At 37.9% G+C, this 18,868-nt stretch overlaps 1 protein-coding gene and 1 pseudogene across 1 annotated transcript; one reads left to right on the plus strand and one right to left on the minus strand.

The window, feature by feature from the left end:
• Positions 1-12: 12 nt before the first annotated feature.
• LOC126621768 (disease resistance protein RUN1-like) lies at positions 13-2,362 on the minus strand (annotated as a pseudogene).
• A 4,383-nt stretch (positions 2,363-6,745) lies between these two features.
• On the plus strand, positions 6,746-15,781 carry LOC126621769 (uncharacterized). Its single transcript, XM_050290347.1, is given in 9 exon segments — positions 6,746-8,727; positions 8,837-9,112; positions 9,231-10,258; positions 10,260-10,821; positions 11,375-12,015; positions 12,112-13,210; positions 13,312-13,587; positions 13,689-14,780; positions 14,862-15,781. Coding segments are annotated over 9 exon segments (7,275 nt in total). The 5' UTR covers positions 6,746-7,116; the 3' UTR covers positions 15,552-15,781.
• The last annotated feature ends 3,087 nt before the right edge of the window (positions 15,782-18,868 follow it).

Genomic DNA, 18,868 nt, shown 5'->3' on the forward strand with positions numbered 1-18,868 from the left:
GCGCTCGTATTGTTATAGATGTTGAACTGTGATGGATAGGTGAATCTCAACTAAATTCGTACAAGATTCAAGCACCAGCCTCTCAAGATTTTGAACACCTGTAAAATCTGGGGTCGCGGTCAAGTCTTGAGAGTAACTAAGATCGATATGTTTCAAGCAGGACATGTACTGTACAAAACATAAAAGGTGACATAATCATTAGCTTGAAAACACAAATAAACAAAAATGTGTATAATGGCTTTTATCAAATCTCTTACCTTTATTCCACTCCAAAGTCGATCAATTTTACTGTGATGCAAACAAAGTTCAGAAAGTTCGTCCGTTTGAAAAGTGGGTGGGAGGGAATTTGAAGGATAACAAGTCCAATCAAGCACTCTCAATGCATTGGAAAGATATTTGGGGCCAACAGAAAGGTTCAAATTATGAAGTTGGAGAAACTTTAGTCTACTTATCTTAGAGAAGCTTTCAGGATTCCACTGAGCTTGTTCTAATTCAGGCAAGCGTAAGACGATGCCTTCAATTGCTTCTGTTCCCTAATAAACAAGAAGTTATGGAAAGTTAATTTCCCAAGGAAGTTATATATATATATATATATATATATATATATATGTTGAAATGAACTACGGTGCTATCCATGGTTGGTATTTCTTGTACTTACCGTATTCTTCATGAATACATGGAAGATGTCCTTATAAAGCCACAGCCTACTACGTTGACCGGGCTCTTCAAATGATTCTTGTCAAACAATTTCCCATCCCATTTCTTGTGTCAAATCATGCATCATCACATAGCCATCCATAATAGTTAAAAGAGATTTCTCAATGAGAACATCTATCACAATACGAGCGCAAAATCCACAATTTTCTAGTATTTCAATTACTCTTTCCTTGTCATTCCCAGTATGGAAACATGCAACATCAAGAAAAACTCTCTTCTCCATCTCATCAAGGCCATCATAACTTATTTTAAGTGTTTGGAAAATTGTTGCATTGGGAGCTTTCTTTAGCTTATTCAGTGCACTACTCCAGGCATCTTTCTCTCTTTTATACAAAGATGATCCCAAGATCGTAAGAGCTAAGGGATGACCTTCAGCATAATTTACGAAACACTTGGACAGCTCCACATAAGCGTCTTCTTGCTGATCTGTTTTGAAGGCTTTCAAACTAAAGAGATGAAGAGCTTGATCAACATTTAGTCCCAAAACCTCGTATCTTTTATGTATACCATGCTCGATTAGCAAACGCTCATCTCTTGTTGTAACAATGATTCTGCTTCCCGGACCAAACCAATCCGTCTTTCCAGCCAAAATTTCTAGTTGGTTTAGTTCATCAACATCATCAAGAATGAGAAGAACCTTCTTATTAGATAAAAGGCTCTTTGTCATAGTGCTTCCACTATAAACATCCCAAACCTGTGTAGTTTTCTCCTTCAAAACCAAGGAAATAAGTTGGTTTTGTAGATGAGATAAACCAAATTTCGAGGAATGCTCTCTAATATTGGCGAGAAAGCTGCTAACTTCAAACTCATGGGAAATTCTCTGATCAACTAGTTTAGCAAGGGTTGTCTTACCCATCCCGCCCATCCCCCATATCCCTATAAAGTGAACGTCATTTGCATGGATAGATAAAAGCATGTCTACATATTTCAGTCTAGAATCAATTCCGACTATGTTCTCTGCTGAACCTGAGAGTGTGTGAGTAGGATGCACCTTTTTCCATACGACTTCGACAACCTCTTTAATAAGCTCTGTTTCATCCCTACAAGAAATTCAAGTAAGAAAAATAGTCACCAAAGGAGGTTCAAGGAACACGACACCCGAGTATATATTGCTCATGGTAACTTTGCTTACCTATCGTTTGAAGTCCACCCTGCGAGATTACTCACTTCCGTTAAAGCAGCTCTCCACCGATCCAGCTTCCATTGGCGTATGTTAATAATGTCTTTTTCATGCTTTGCGAAAGCTTCAGCAAAAGTACCCCTTAGATGTCGTACGTAAGAGGGATCGACATTGTAAAAGATTGGCAGAATTGTCTCCCTTTGCCATGCATCGGAAAATCACTGCAAGTTCATCTAAGCACCAAGTTGAAGAGGCATAGTTTGGCGAAAGAACAACGATAGCATACTGAGATTCTTCGATTGCACTATGAAGCTCAGGAGAGATAAATGTAAATGTCCCTCTTTCAAGTCCTTGTTCGTCCTTGAAAGTTTTGATTGCACGCCACTGTAATTTATCATAGAGATGGTCTGTGAAAACCTTGCGGATGCCTTCACCCCTGAAACTCAGAAACACATCATATTTCCATTGACGAACTGAAGGAACATTTATCCTTCTTTGAAAAGGGAACCAATAACTCTCCTCCATCTTCTCCTCCCCCAAGAAGTTCATTAGGGTTTAGGGTTAAAACGTATCCGAAAGGTAGGATGCTCATATCTCAAACAGTAGGCCTGGCATTTTGGACCCAACCCGTTAACCTGATCCAACCCAATCCGTTAATATTTGTATTTGGGTGGATGCTTAACGGGTCGGGTCGCTAACGGGTGAACCCGTTAACAACCCGTTAAATAACGGGTCACTTTGGATCAACCCGTTAGACCCGTTAGGACCCGTTAACACCCGTTAGCACCCGTTAGTTGAGGATATTTTAGTAATTTTAGTAAAGTCTTAATAACAAAAAATAAACTTTATGCAAAAAAAATAATAATAATAATTGTTAATGGGTGATAACGGGTGAAACGGGTGACCCGTTAACTTAATGGGTTGGGTTTGGATGATCTGTTAGCTTAACGGGTTGGGTTCGGGTGACCCGTTAACTTAACGGAACCCAATAAACCCGACCCGTTTACAGGTCTACTCAACAGTAAGGTACGCGTATCCCATCAGTCAACAACGTATCTGTTGACTCGGATACGTATCGATCGCGTATCCGCATGTATCGTCCCGTGTATCCGTATCTCTGCGTGTCAGATACGGGATACGTTTGTCTTCTCCCGTGTACATGCATTGTAGTCTACTAGCAGTTTTCCACTTTCTTCCTTTTTTTTAAAAAAAAAATTTTAAGCGAAAAATCCAAACCAATCAACAAAAGAATAGAGATAAATGCAGGAGTTAATAGAACAAGGGAAATTCCATTTTGTCTTTGGTGTGTAAGGTGAAACTGAAATAGGAGAGAAGACTTTCGTCAGTCAGATTAAACAGATTCAACGCTGCACATGCAGCCAAAATTTTTATTTATTTTCTATTTTTTGGGGAAAGTTCACTTCTTTTGGTTGAACAGATTCATTGTTATCAATGAAAAATAAAAGAAGGCCACTATCTCACACTACAGCAAACTAGTCAAACATTATTGACCGTACATAATATAATACATGTTTGGGTTATAAATGAAAATAAAGCCTGCTATGGGCATTATTTATTTTTATTTACAGAAAAGTTACATAACTTCGGTCAGTGTCGAAGTTAGGAGTTGGCGAGGGGAGGGGTGGATTTAAAAGGGTACAAGGTTAAAAAATAATCGAGTACATACATGTGCTTTGGTCAATTATACATATGTAATGGGTGCATAGATAAGTCGAATATGTAAAAGTGTAACCATATTGATGATGTGCAATTGTTTAAAATTGAGACACATAATGGGTTGAGGAAAAAAAAAAGGAGGTAGATTATCTACCCTTCCACTTCCCGTGCCCTCCTGTTTTGTGTAGTCACAATTAAGCCACGTCAACATTTTATATTATTATTTTTATAGAGATAATAAAACAAAAATGAATAGTAATATAAAATGTTGATGTGGCTTAACCGTGACCACACAAATAGGAGGGCACATGAAGTGAGAGGGCAGAGAATGTGCCTAAAAAAAAAAAACACTATCTACCAAAGCCTATACTAATATTTAACTAGCTAGCATACATAAAGAAAAGAAGACTGCATGCACTAATTAATAATTAATTAACCTTTCTTAATATCTTTGTATGTCTCAACTTCAACAGAGGAGGAGATGAGAACAACAGAGCCAAACATAAGCCCTTGAAAAATCAAAGCCTTGAAAGTTGAAACCTTTCATAATTCTCTACTCTTGGGTTAACTGTCAGTTTCGATTCTAAAATGCTAGCATGAGTTAGAGAATCATAAAAATAAAAAAAAAGTTTAGAATGAAATCAGTTACGACTCAAAAGAAAAATCAAAGCCTTGAAATCAGCTCCTATTCCATATCGAAATTATTAGGAAAATTCCAGCCTTGAAATCTTTAAAAAAATCCCACGAGAAAGAAGACTAGAAGGATGTGAATGATAAGACTTCGACAATCACGTGCTACTAAATGACAAACAAAGCATGATCTCTTGCTATCAGTTTCTACTTAAAACAATTCCTTTGTCTAAAACGACGTCGTTTGGCCTGGGTTTGAAAAATTGAAAACAGAAACATAGCAGCACTGGGCTCTGCTGCATAGCACTAAAAACCAGAGAACTAGACGGGATTGCTCACTTTCGAGTTCCGACGGGACCAGAGGGGGTAACCACTGCTTCTGAGCTTGACTTTCGATGAGATGGGGGGCCGCCCCTCCTTGCCCCTCTGTAGTTTCGCCCTTGACTTTGGTCCACCAACTTCTAAATCCAAACTACGTTCAGACAACCATTTCATTTCGCTCCAACTTGTCTGAGGCATTGGACAGAAATCCCTCAGAAGCGTGTTTGTGAGGCAAACGACCAAAGACTGGAATATCTTGTCCACTTAAATGCATACGTACGCGTTATCTGACACGCTAAGGTCAATACCGCGATCGTCTAACTGCTTCAAGACATAGTTGAAGGCCACCTACCAGGAATTACAGTCATTGTTAGCACCACATGAACGATCTACCCATGTTTCAACTTAGCGATATGATCGAGGTTGCTCCTTCACCATTGCCTATAAATAGAACCAGGGACTTTCAAGTTGAGGACATTCGTCAAATTCAATCTCTACGATTACACAATACCTTGAATGATTCTTCAATCAACCCAATTTCTTTTTAGCACCCAATTGCTCTTCAGCAAAACTCTCATAGCTCTTTAGCTACAACCTTAAAGCCTTCTTTTGAAGCAAACATTGCATACAATCCATGAGATCTTAAAATTTTACCGCTTTGCCACTTTGTGGTATAATTCGTTTGATGTGCAATTCCAACTACTCTGATTTTCTTGAGGTGTGTGTTGTGCACTAAGTCCAATCTAACACCAGTGGTCTCAATGGACTCTTCTACCATTATTTTTCCCTTCATGACTTGAATCTTGTTAGAGTTTTACTGATTTCTTTACATTTCCAATCACTTTACATTTCAAGTTATGTAGCTCAGCCCATCGGCCTAGATTTTACTTTTGTGAACATTTGTAACTTGACTCCTTCAAGAAATAATTACATTCTGTTTCTCGTTTAAATTTCTATTTCATTTTTATTTACTTTATAGGCAAACATACACGACACTGAATATTAAGTCATCGTTTGTTCGAGGCACAAAAAGAACTTAATAGAACTAGCGTCCCCCACTCAATGCACAATATTTTGGTTTAGAAGTCATATTAACACGCAACCTTTGTACATATTCAAACACAAATACTGTTTGTTGGCAACCTCCAGCAGTGGCGTGCCTATTATCTCTTTCTCTCGAGCCATCTCGTGGCACTGAAACTAAAAACAAAACTCAAGGAATACGCATGTTGAACCCCGTGCCTAAGCTCCGTTAGAGTTTTGGCACCAGCAATAGAATCCCATTATGTTGAAGTTGTAGGAGAAGGAAAAAAAAAACAAACTCAAAACTAATGACGAATAAGTCTCACCTTGCAAAATCCAGAGTTAATGACATTATTAGTCAAACTCAAAACTGATCATGAATAAGTTGAATATCAGAGTGTGCGATGAACAAAACTACAAAATAATAAGAATATAATAAATAAACAAGATGCCGAGACAACTACATAACCCAAAGAAACTACTCAATACTAACTTATTCTTCTATAGAGTTACAAGGTGTCATATATATAGAAAATTGGCATAACCCTAATAGGCCCGGAAACAAAACTCTAATACTAAAGGGCTAGGCCCAAAAGACCAAACATTAAAATAAACCTAAGACTAATATTTTCCAACACACCCACTCATGGCGGTACATGATATGAGTTTGCCACTAGATGTGGATGCAAGCTCCGTTATGCTAATTTCTATTGCCAACTCCAATACGAAATTCCATTGATGCAATGCAAGTGCAAGATGCTAGTGCCAATGCAAGATTCCAATGTTAATACTAGTGTAAAATTCTAATGCTAGCCAATGCAAAATTCCAATACCAGTACCAATGCAAAATTTCAATTCGAATTGGTGGCAACTAAGGTTGTCAATGTCGAACTTTGTCTTAATTTATACCTCATTTCCTTGAACATGCACTTACAATATAGAAAGAAACAAATTGGTGGCAACTAGCAACTAGCAACTAGCAACTGCAACAGTACAAAACTGAATAGATAGGAAGATGTTAGTGTTAAAACGAATTTTAACCTTCCCTGCGAGCTGTGACTCACAGGTACGTTCTGTATTATGGAATAAAAATTGTTTACACCAATGAAGAAGATGATGCAGTGAGAGAAAGAGATGAAGAATGCAGAGAATATGACTCTGCAAATGATTTTACTGTTTCATTCCACCGAGAGTGAGTGAGGAGAAAATCCCACTCCTCTTAATTGCAATTACAATTTAAACTTGGCAGTATTCAAATTACATCCAACCAATCCTAGTCATCCATCTTACATCCTATGAGATAAAGACACATATACACTCACTTGTTTAAGACCTATGAAACTTAATACGAAAGCATACACACAATCTTAGCAATATGAGCTAGAAACCAACTGTCACATCAGATCACAATTTACACACTAACAGGAGAGACAAAGTAATTCCCAGGTGGTAAGATAGTAGGAAATTCATTGAAAGAAACGCGTAAAAAACTGTAAGTTGTCAACTTGTCAGGATTATCAAGATTATCTCACTCTCACCTGCATTTATCTCGTCTTCTCTCATTTTTCTTTCTTGATTGGTTTAGAGATTGAGAAAAGAAAAAAGAAGTGAAAAACTGCTTGTCATTAATGACCTGCTTGGAGGAGTTGACCGTTGGAAGCGCCTCCGCATCTGCTCCGTCAGCTTGTCGATGGAAATACGATGTGTTTTTGAGTTTCAGGGGCGAAGATACCCGCAAGGGTTTTACAGACCATCTCTACGATAAATTGAAGTGGCGTGCAATCAAAACTTTCAGGGACGACCCAGAACTTCAAAGAGGAACTAGTATTCATCCTGAGCTTCTTATGGCAATTCAACAATCACGATTTGCAATTGTTGTTATTTCGCCAAACTATGCTGCTTCCACATGGTGCTTGGTTGAACTGACAAAGATTCTTCAGTCCATGGACGAGAGTGAGACCATCCTGCCAGTTTTTTACGATGTTGATCCCTCGGATGTCCGACATCAAAAGGGGAGTTTCGCTGAGGCCTTCTTTAAACATGAGGAGAAGTTCAGGGAAGACATAGAGAAGGTGCAAGGGTGGAGAGATGCTTTAACAAAAGTGGCTAATCTTGCAGGGTGGACGTCAAAGGATTACAGGTACGAAACAGAACTTATCAAAGAAATTGTGGAAGTAGTGTGGAACAAAGTTCATCCTACATTGACACTGATAGATTCTTCGGAGATGTTAGTCGGAATTGAATTTAGATTAAAGGAAATATGTTTCCTTTTGGATATAGCGGAAAATCATGTTTGCTTTATAGGGATATGGGGGATGGGAGGGATTGGTAAGACAACCCTTGCTAGACTTGTTTATGAAAAATGTTCTCATAACTTTGAAGTTAGCATCTTTCTTGCTAACGTCAGAGAAATTTATGCAAAACATGGTTTAGTACATCTACAAAAGCAACTGCTTTCACAAATCTTGAAAGAGAAGGACGTACAAGTTTGGGATGTTTATAGCGGGATTACAATGGCAAAGAGTTTTTTGTGTAACAAAAAGGCTCTTCTCATTCTTGATGATGTAGACCAATTAAACCAACTAGAAAAGTTGGTTGGAGAAAAATACTGGTTCGGTTTAGGGAGCAGAATCATCGTGACCACTAGAGATAGACATTTGCTGGTCGCACATGGCATAGAGAAACAATATGAAGTTGTAGAATTAGATGAGGATGAAGCTTATCAGCTCTTCAATTGGAAAGCATTCAAAGAAGATGAGCCTCAGGAAAAATATTTGGAGCTCTCTAAGCAGTTCGTTAAGTATGCTAGAGGTCTTCCATTAGCTCTTAGAACTTTGGGGTCTTTTTTGTATAAAAGAGATCCAGATGCATGGAGTAGTGCATTGAACAAACTGAAGCAAACTCCTAATAGAACAGTTTTTGAAATGCTAAAAATAAGTTATGATGGACTAGATGAGATGGAGAAGAGAATTTTCCTTGATATTGCTTGTTTCCATAAGTGGTCTGACAAAGAGCGAGTAATTGAAGTACTAGACAGTTGTGGATTTTGCGCTCGTATTGTTATAGATGTTCTTGTTGAGAAGTCTCTCTTAACTATTTCTGGCAAGAGTGTCTGTATGCACGATTTGATACAAGAAATGGCATGGGTGATTGTTCGACGTGAGTCTTTTGAAGAGCCCGGTGCGCGAAGTCGTTTGTGGCTTCGTGATGACATATTTCATGTGCTCACAAAGAATACGGTAAGAAGTTATTCGTAAATATCAAGTTTGGATAGCAGTATAAAACCTTAATGTTACACAGTACTATGAGACTTGTGGAATTAACTTTTCCTTCCTTCCTATTTATTAGGGAACAAAAGCAATTGAAGGCATTGTCTTACGCTTGCGTGAATTTGAAGAGGCACACTGGAATCCTGAAGCCTTCTCTAAGATTTGTAATTTAAAGTTGCTTGACATTGATAATTTGAGACTTTCTGTTGGCCCCAAATATCTTCCTAATGCCTTGAGATTTCTCAAATGGAGTTGGTATCCCTCCAAATTTCTGCCGCCAGGTTTTCAACCAAATGAACTGACTGAACTTAGTTTGCCCCATAGCAAAATTGATTACCTTTGGAATGGAATAAAGGTAAATATATGCATAGAATAGTATTCATTCAGCAATTTTTTCATCTTTTTGGTTAGAATACATTGTAAGGCTTTTTGGACGGTGATCTGATTTTCTAACTTTTTCATGTTTTGTGCAGTACTTCAGAAAGTTGAAATCTATCGATCTTAGCTACTCGCAGAACTTGACAAGGACTCCAGATTTCACAGGTCTTCAAAATCTTGAGAGGCTAGTTCTTGAAGGCTGCACAAATTTAGTTGAGATTCATCCATCCATTGCATCTCTCAAATGTCTCAGAATTTTGAATTTTAGAAACTGCAAAAGTATTAAGATTCTCCCAAATGAAGTAAGGATGGAAACTCTTGAAGTATTTGATCTTTCTTGCTGCTCAAAAGTTAAGAAGATTCCAGAATTCGGTGGACAGATGAAAAATGTATCAAAGCTTTATTTAGGTGGGACTGCTGTTGAGGAGCTGCCTTTATCATTTAAAGGTTTGATTGAGAGTTTAGAAGAACTTGATTTAACGGGAATTTCTATAAGAGAGCCACTTTCCTCGATCGGTCCTATGAAAAATCTCGACCTATCATCCTTTCATGGATGTAACGGTCCACCACCTCAGCCACGGTTCTCATTCCTCCCTTCTGGCTTATTCCCACGGAAGAGTCTTAGCCCTGTGAATCTGGTGTTAGCTTCTTTAAAAGATTTCCGTTCTTTAAAGAAACTAGATCTAAGTGACTGCAACCTTTGTGACGGAGCCCTTCCCGAAGATATTGGCTGTTTGTCCTCTTTAAAAGAATTAAATCTTGGAGGAAACAATTTTGTTAGCCTTCCCACAAGCATTGGTTGTCTCTCTAAGCTTAGTTTTTTCAACTTGAACAACTGCAAAAGGCTTCAACAAATACCAGACCTTCCGTTAAACAACATAATATATTTAAAAACGGACAATTGTACTTCCTTACAAATGTTGCCAGGTCCACCAGAGCTGTGCAGATTACGCCGGTTTGTCTTCTCTTCTGTCAATTGCTTGAGACTAGTTGGTTATCAAGGTTCGAACAATATTATATATTCAATGCTAAAGCGATTCCTACAGGTACTCTCTCTCTCTCTCTCTCTCTCTCTCTCTCTCTCTGCCTCTCTTTATCTTCCTCCATAGTTGTGTGATGTAGTGGTTAATTTGAATCGTACAGGAAATCCCTCATTTTGTTGACCGGTTTAGTATTATAATTCCTGGAAGTGAAATGCCTGAGTGGTTCACTAATCAAAGTGTTGGACACTCACTAACTGAAAAGCTACCTTTGCATGCTGGTAATAGCGAGTGGATGGGGTTTGCTTTATGTGCTGTTTTTGTATCTCACGAGAATCCAGCTGTTGTTCGTGAAGTAGATTATTTGCAAACTTATGCAAATGAAATTTGTTGTCAATGGAAAATTCCTGGTTCTCAGTTTGAGGGTGTGTCTTTTTATAATCGTTTAGACCACGTTGTATCAGATCACCTTTTGTTAGTCCTTTTGTCTAGGCAGCACTATAATTTTTTGGAGGAGAAACACTCTCAGATTAAGTTTGGTTTCAAAACCAGACGTGCTGTTGGAAACAAGAAATGTTTGAAGGTGAAGAAATGTGGAGTCCGTTCAGTGTACGAGCAAGATGTGGAAGACCTCAACAGAACAATGAACCTGTCCAACAACAACAATTCTCTTCATGAGGCTGTGCACATTCCACATTGTGATTTTTGACGTATCAGCAAACATACAAACTGCCTCTGTTAAGTGAACATAAGAATCCAGGAACGAGGCAGGATCGAGCAGAAGTGGTAACTTCGACAAGGAAGGAAGCACTCCGGAAAAGATTAAAAGAAGGGACATGTCTCTGTATCCATTTGGAATCTTTTGTTCTTGTAACTTCGTATGTTATGATCCTATGGCGTGAATCATTCTTTCCCTGATGGCCATCTCGGAATCTCAGTGAACCTATTGCATTTTAGTTTTATCCTTGGATTGATGGTAAAAATGTTAAAATTTGTATTCAACAAATTAAGTGCTAAAGAGTACACAGATTTTATTCATTGATAACAATGAATCTGTTCAACCAAACGAAGTCAACTATCCAACAAAAATAAATAAATTAAAGAAGAAAAGATAATTGGCAGCATGTGATGTGCTTTGGAGCATTGAATCTGTCCAATCTGACTAAAAAAAGTCAAAAGAGCCTCTTTCTCTCCTATTTCAGTTTCACCCAACACACCTAGACCAACTGGAAGTTCCCTTGTCTCTAACACGAAGCTAGCCTCTCTCTACCTTCCTGTTTTTTTTGTTGGTTGTTTTGGTGTTTCTTCGTTTAAAGAAAAACGAAAAAGAAGTTGTCAGTAACTCATCAATGAATTTCTTGGAGGAGGAAAGAATGGAGAGGTGGGACCGGTCCCGGTTTCGAAGGGAGCTGCTCGATGGAAGCGCCTCCGCATCTGCTCCTACATCTCGCAGATGGAAATATGATGTGTTTTTAAGTTTCAGGGGTGAAGACACCCGAAAGGGTTTCACAGACCATCTCTATGATATATTACAGTGGCGTGCAATCAAAACTTTCAAGGACGACCAAGGACTTGAAAGAGGGACATTTATCTCTCCTGAGCTTCATAGTGCAATCAGAGAATCTCAGTTTGCTATTGTTGTTCTTTCGCCAAACTATGCCTCTTCAACTTGGTGCTTAAGTGAACTCGCAATGATTTTCCAATGCATGACAAAGAGGGGGACAATTCTGCCAATCTTTTACAATGTTGATCCCTCTGATGTACGACATCAAAGGGGGACTTTTGCTGAAGCTTTCGCAAAGCATGAAAAAGAGCATAAGGAAAACATGTGGCTGGTGGATCGGTGGAGAGCTTCTTTAACGAACGTGAGTAATCTCGCAGGGTGGACTTCAAACGATCGGTAAGCAAAGTTAACATAAACAATATATACTCGGATGTTGTGTTCCTTTTACCTTCTTTGGTGATTAGTTCATTTATTTACTTTAATTTCTTGTAGGTATGAAACAGAGCTTATTAAAGAGGTAGTCGAAGCCATATGGAAAAAGGTGCATCCTACATACACACTCTCAGGTTCAACAGAGAACTTAGTCGGAATTGATTTTAGATTAAAATATATAGATATGCTTTTATTTGTTCGTGCAAATGATGTTCGCTTTATAGGGATATGGGGGATGGGCGGGATGGGTAAGACAACCCTTGCTAGACTAGTTTATGAGAGAATTTCGCATGAGTTTCAAGTTATTAGCTTTCTTGCTAATATCAGAGAGCGTTCTTCGAAATCTGGTTTAGCTCATCTACAAGATCAACTTCTTTCCCTGATTTTGAAGGAAAAAACTACACAAGTTTGGGATGTTTATAGTGGAAGTGCTATGACAAAGAACCTTTTATCTAACAAAAAGGTTCTTCTCATTCTTGATGATGTTGATGAACTAAACCAACTAGAAATATTGGCGGGAAAGACGGATTGGTTTGGTCCAGGAAGCAGAATCATTGTTACAACAAGAAATGAGCGTTTGTTAATCGAGCATGGTATAGATAAAAGATATGAGGTTTTGGGACTAAATGATGATCAATCTCTTCATCTCTTTAGTTTGAAAGCCTTCAAAACAGATCAGCCAGATGATGATTATGTGGAACTATCGAAGTGTTTTGTAGATTATGCTGGAGGCCATCCATTAGCACTTAAGATTTTGGGATCTTCTTTGTATAAAAGAGGCCAAGATGCTTGGAATAGTGCGTTGGATAAAGTAAAGAAAGCTCCTAACGCAGTAATTTTTGAAACTCTGAAAATAAGCTATGATGGCCTTGATGAGATGGAGAAGAAAGTTTTTCTTGATGTTGCATGTTTTCATACTGGGAATGACAAGGAGCGAGTAATTGAAATACTGGAAACTTGTGGCTTTTGTGCTCGTATTGTGATAGATGTTCTCATTGAGAAATCTCTTTTAAGTATTTTGGACGGGTATGTGATGATGCATGATTTGACACAAGAAATGGGATGGGAAATTGTTCGACAAGAATCGTATCAAGAGCCTGGTCGACGTAGTAGGGTGTGGCTTCATAATGAAATCTTTCACATATTCATGAAGGATACGGTAAGTAAGAGAAATATGCGTTCTGTATAGCAGCCAAATTAATTTGAATATGTATAAAACTTTGTTATGAAATTAACATTCCCTTTCTTCTTGTTTATTAGGGAACAGAAGCAATCGAAGGCATTGCCTTACGCTTGCCTGAATTAGAACAGGCTCAGTGGAATCCTGAAAGCTTTTCTAAGATATGTAATCTAAAGTTTCTCCAACTTCATAATTTGAGCCTTTCTGTCGGCCCCAAATATCTTTCCAACGCCTTGAGATTTATCGACTGGAGTTGGTATCCTTCAGAATCTCTCCCTCAAAATTTTCAACCGGACGAACTTTCTGAACTTAGTTTGCATCATAGCAAAATTGATCGGCTTTGGAGTGGAATGAAGGTTAGAGAATTGAATAAAAGACGTTATACATTTTATGTTTTTTGTTTATTTATATACATCTTGACGGCTAATGATTGTGTCATTTTTTATTTTTTCTACAGAACATGTCCTGCTTGAAATATATCGATCTTAGTCACTCTCAAAACTTGACCGCGACCCCAGATTTTACAGGTATTCAGAATCTTGAGAGGCTGGTGCTTGAATCTTGTACGAATTTAGTTGAGATTCACCCATCCATTGCAGTTCTTAAAAAACTTAAAATTTTGAATTTTAGAAACTGTAATGGTATTAAGAGTCTTCCAAGTGCTCTAGAAATCGAATCTCTTGAAGTTCTTGTTCTTTCTGGCTGCTCAAAACTGAAAAGGGTTCCTGAATTTGTGGGAAACATGAAAAAGTTATCAACTCTTTCTTTAGATGGGACAGCTATTCAGGATGTACCTTCTTCGATTGATCATCTAATTGGGCTGATTTCGTTGGATCTCAAAGATTGTAAAAGTCTGTTATGTCTTCCTACTGCCATTTGTAGTCTGAAGTCTCTTAAAATTCTCAACTTGTCCGGATGCTCAAAACTTGAGACAATTCCGGAAAACTGGGAGAAAATTGAGTGTTTGGAGGAGCTTGATTTCAGTGGAACTGCAATAAGAGATTCACCGTCATCTCTCTTTCTTATGAAGAGTCTCAAAGTACTATCTCTACGTGGATGTAAAGGTCCACCGCTTAAATCATGGCATTCGTTCCTCCATTTTGGCTTATTTCCAACAAAAAACCCTGACCCCATGGGCTTCGTTTTGACTTCTTTAGATTATTTGTATTCTTTGAGTAAATTAGATCTAAGTGACTGCAATCTTTGTGAAGGAGCAATCCCAGATGACATCGGTTGTTTGCCCTCTTTAGAGGACTTGGTTCTTCGGGGTAATGACTTCGTTAGCCTTCCTGCAAGCATTAGGTGGCTTGATAGTCTCAAGTTTTTGAACTTAGACAGTTGCAAAAGTCTTCAAGAATTACCAGACCTCCCATCAAATGAAGAATTAACTGTAACAACTGAAGATTGTACTTGCTTAAAAGTGCTGCCGCATCCACCAAATATAAGTAGATTAAGGTGGTTTTTTTTCAGAGCAGTTAATTGCTACAGATTGGTTGGCAATGAAGCGAGGAATAACATGATATTTTCGATGTTACAGCAATTCCTTCAGGTACTGTCTCGCTCGCTCGCTCTCCATTTATCTTTCTAAAAGTTGTTTTTCCTGATATAATTGTTCCTGTATATGCTACAGGGAACCCCTCCTTTCGTCATTCACAGTTTCAATATCGTGACTCCTGGAAGTGAAATGCCAGAGTGGTTCGATATTCAAAGAGCGGGAGATTCAATAGTTGTGACGCTGCCTGATGATGTACATCCAACTAGAAGCAAGTTGAAGGGATTTGCTTTATGTGCTGTTTTTGCACCACAAGAAAACCCAGCTGCCCTTGAAATTGATTCTTTAGAATGTCATGCATGTGGAATTAAATGTCTTTCGACAGTAACTGGATCGATGAGTGGCAAAACGTCTTTGCTTGTGAAAGGGGTTTATTATCATAAAGCCGGCCAAATTCAGTCAGATCACCTTTGGTTACTCTATCTTTCTTTTAAAGGCTACGATCCTAGGAATTATTGGAAGGGAGGTTTCCATCAAATTGAGTTTTCATTCAAGACCTTTTGTTCGGAGCCAGAAACCAACAAATGCTTGAAGCTGAAGAAGTGTGGGGTGCGCTTGGTGAAAGCAGAAGACCACAACAACTCCAACAATTGCATTTCTCTTTATGAGCCTATGGAAGACCCTCATTGTGCTCTCCCCGAATCAGCAAATGCAGAGAGTGCCATCCATATGAAGCAAACAACTGAACATTTTGATGGTGCGGGATCAAGTGGAAGCTCATCAATCTCTACTAAGGAATCGGTTAACAAAAGATTGAAATATGACTGATCGTCTTGTGCCTATTAAATCATCCGGTTTCTCCAAACAGTGCTTGGAAGGGTAAAATGCTTTTCTCAGAATTCATTTCAGTAAACCATTATCTCACTCCTCGTTGCAGTTATTAGTACTGTACTGAATTTCCTGATTTTTAAATTTAAAAATTCATTTTCTGATTTCACAAGGTGATTTGCTACCCGCCCATTGGGGGCTAGGCAATATATAATTTCATTGTAACTTAAGTAGTGTTTAGTAGCCATATCTTCATGTAATTCAAATACACAACCACACCTTTTCTCCCTCTACCTAATTGCTTGTTGACTTGCTCTGGTGCCCAAAATAAAGCAGCTTCCTTTAACAAACATAATTTCATTGAAAGAATCCCTAAGCAGTACCATTGGATCATGAAACTAAAACCACTGGTAGAGAAAATCATCTATGTTCTTAATGTATGCGAAACAATGTAGAAAATATGGCTCCTAGAGTTTCGGAATTAGATAAAACTAAAATATGTGTGTGGCGTTGTACAAAACCAGTGTCGTAACTTTGAATGACTTCAAAACAATTTGCTCAAGTCTTGGGGAAGAAATCAAAGATCATCCGCATCTTCTCCTTGAACTCTTGGAAATATGATGGGTTCATGGTGTTTTCGAGCCTTAGCATATTTCTCGGTGGAGACTGTAAATGTTTATGTTTGGTCTACAACTTTTTCTGTCAATGCTCAAGTTCAACCATTTTCGATGTTGCAGTTTGCGGAAATGAAGTAACTAAGTGCATTATAGAATAGTTCTACTTGGAACCTGCAACATATTAATGTATGGCCTAGTCCTTTCAATTTTGCCACATTTTTCTTCTTTCCCTCTAGAATTCTCATCTCATGGATGGATATATTGGACCCTAATTTCTTCTCTTTTTTTGTGAGAAATGTGAGTAGGAATTTTGTTGTTATTGCATTTAGATTAGGGTTTGGAGGAAGATCTTGCTTGCTCTTCGGTTGAATTTGTAGAGCTGTTATTCGTTAAACATTCTCAGTTCCTGTCGTCGTCTTATCGTTCCTTCTTGTGAGAAATGTGTTTATCGTTCTAGAGGTCGCACTTGGTGCGATGGCAAGTGCCTTCGTCCATGAGCGGTAGGTCTCGGGTTCGAGACTTGGGAGCAGCCTCTCCATAAAATGAGGGTAAGGCTAGCCGACATTCACCTCTCCCAGACCCTGCGTAAAGCGGGAGCCTTGTGCACTGGGTACGACCTTTATTGTCGTGTTTCATATAACTGAAGAAAAGAATGATGAAATGTGTTCAATTATTCTTCTTTGTTAATTAAGCTTAAGTTGATCTCTTTTAATACGACAAAACTAGCAATATATGGAAGACTAAACAAATTTATTGTTGTTAAATTGGATGAAGTGGAAAATCTTAGTTGGACATCGAAAGATCGAGGAAGACTACTCGAAGATCAGTTATTGAGCAGCAGAAGCGTATGACACTGAATTTGGACTCGTCGAAGTTTTACATGGTGCATCATCGTATTTAATTCAATGATGGTTCATATTTTCATTTAAGTCATGATTAGAGTATTAAATTAAGTTCATGCATAGTTTTCAGTCATGGTTCATGTATGAACTTTAAGAAGGGTAGTTAACCTATTCATGGAAGGTTGTTCCATGCTTAGACTATTTAAAACCCATACTCATGTACGGAAAGGAAATTCAGAAATTAAGAATTACTTTTAAACTTGGTTTATTGACGAGTGTTTTTCTTCCTATCCTTGAACTTTTATCTCTTTGGTGGATTCGTTAGAGTGGCGAGTTGTGAACACTTGTGGTTTCTCTTTGATCTCCATTAACCGGTGTCAATGTTGCGGAAATGAAGTAACAAGTGCATTTTGTAACAGTTCTACTTGGAACCTGCAACGTATTAATGTAAGGTGTAGTCCTTTCTGCTTTGCAACTTTTTTCTTCTTTCCCTCTAGAACTTGGTTCTCATGGATGAATATACATATTGGACCCTAATTTCTTCTTCTTCTTTTTTGTGAGAAATGTGAGTTGGAATTTTGTTGTTGTTGCATTGAGATTAGGGTTTAAATTTCTTCTATTTTTTGTGAGAAATGTGAGTTGGAATTTTGTTGTTATTGCATTTACATTAGGGTATGGGGGAAGATCTTGCCTGCTGTTCGGTTGAATTTGTAGAGCTGTGATTCGTTGGACACGCATTCTCAGTTCCTGTCGTCGTCTTATCGTTCGTTCATTCCATCAATGAAACAAAATCATGGCTGTTGTTGTGTTCCATATATGTGAAGAAAGAATGATGAAATGTGTTTATTCTTCTTTATTATTTAAGCTTAAGTTTATCTCGTTTAATACGAAAAACTAGCACTATTTGAAAGGAAAACTATAATTTACTTTAAATGAGGGCAAATACAAGAAAGACTTACATGTCATAGGTACACTGCTCGATAATCGTTTTGCGTCAATAAATCATCACATGTGTAAGTTTTTGTACATATGTCGGGGCGCTATGGTGGTGGTAACATATGCCATATAAGTTGTTCTCCAGAACTAAGGAGAAAAGGAATGCAATGTTAGTAGGGGTGGGCATTTGAAACCGTACAAGTACCATTCCATACTATTCTGATACGGTTCGATTTTGTTAAACCAAAAATAAAAAATTGATTATAGCAACCCGACTCAATTATACCAACGGTTTTAGTACCAAAATATAGAAACTGGGCATACCGAACAAAAATCGACTTTGTCTGTACAGATTTCTGCATTTGGGATAGAAGTGAGCAGTAAATCTATAATATTTGGAGCAGGGGTCGGGGCAAAAGGTTGGACGGTTACAAACTTAGAAACATGATTTAACCACCGTACCACATTTGTTTTGGGTGATTTTTCCAAAGATGCTAATTGAGAGTTGATACCTATATTGAATACACCTAATCATTAAATTTGATGATCTTTTAACTGTTACAAATTTTTTTTCTAAGTTTGGGAATTTAAAATTTTTTAAGCCTTGCGCGACGAAAATCATATATTTCATAGTGCAAATAGATAAAATTCGTTGGGTCAAATACAAATTTTGTCGGGTAAGGCTCAAATTTTCCAAAAAAATCAAATTTCCCTCTAAATTATGGGTTTACCCGACGAAATGCTTGGAATTTCGTCGGGCAAACTTTATTTCCCACCAAAATTTTCACTTGGTGGCATTTTTTTCTAAAACCCTTACCACTACTACAAAAAAACACTTTGCGCGACGAAATAAGATTTGTTGTGCAAAGTAAGATTTCGTCGCTCAAAACCTTGCATGATGAAAATTTTGTTGCACAAAGTT

This window comes from Malus sylvestris, chromosome 5 (genome assembly GCF_916048215.2).
Source record: "Malus sylvestris chromosome 5, drMalSylv7.2, whole genome shotgun sequence".
In the NCBI taxonomy this organism is placed as follows: domain Eukaryota; kingdom Viridiplantae; phylum Streptophyta; class Magnoliopsida; order Rosales; family Rosaceae; genus Malus; species Malus sylvestris.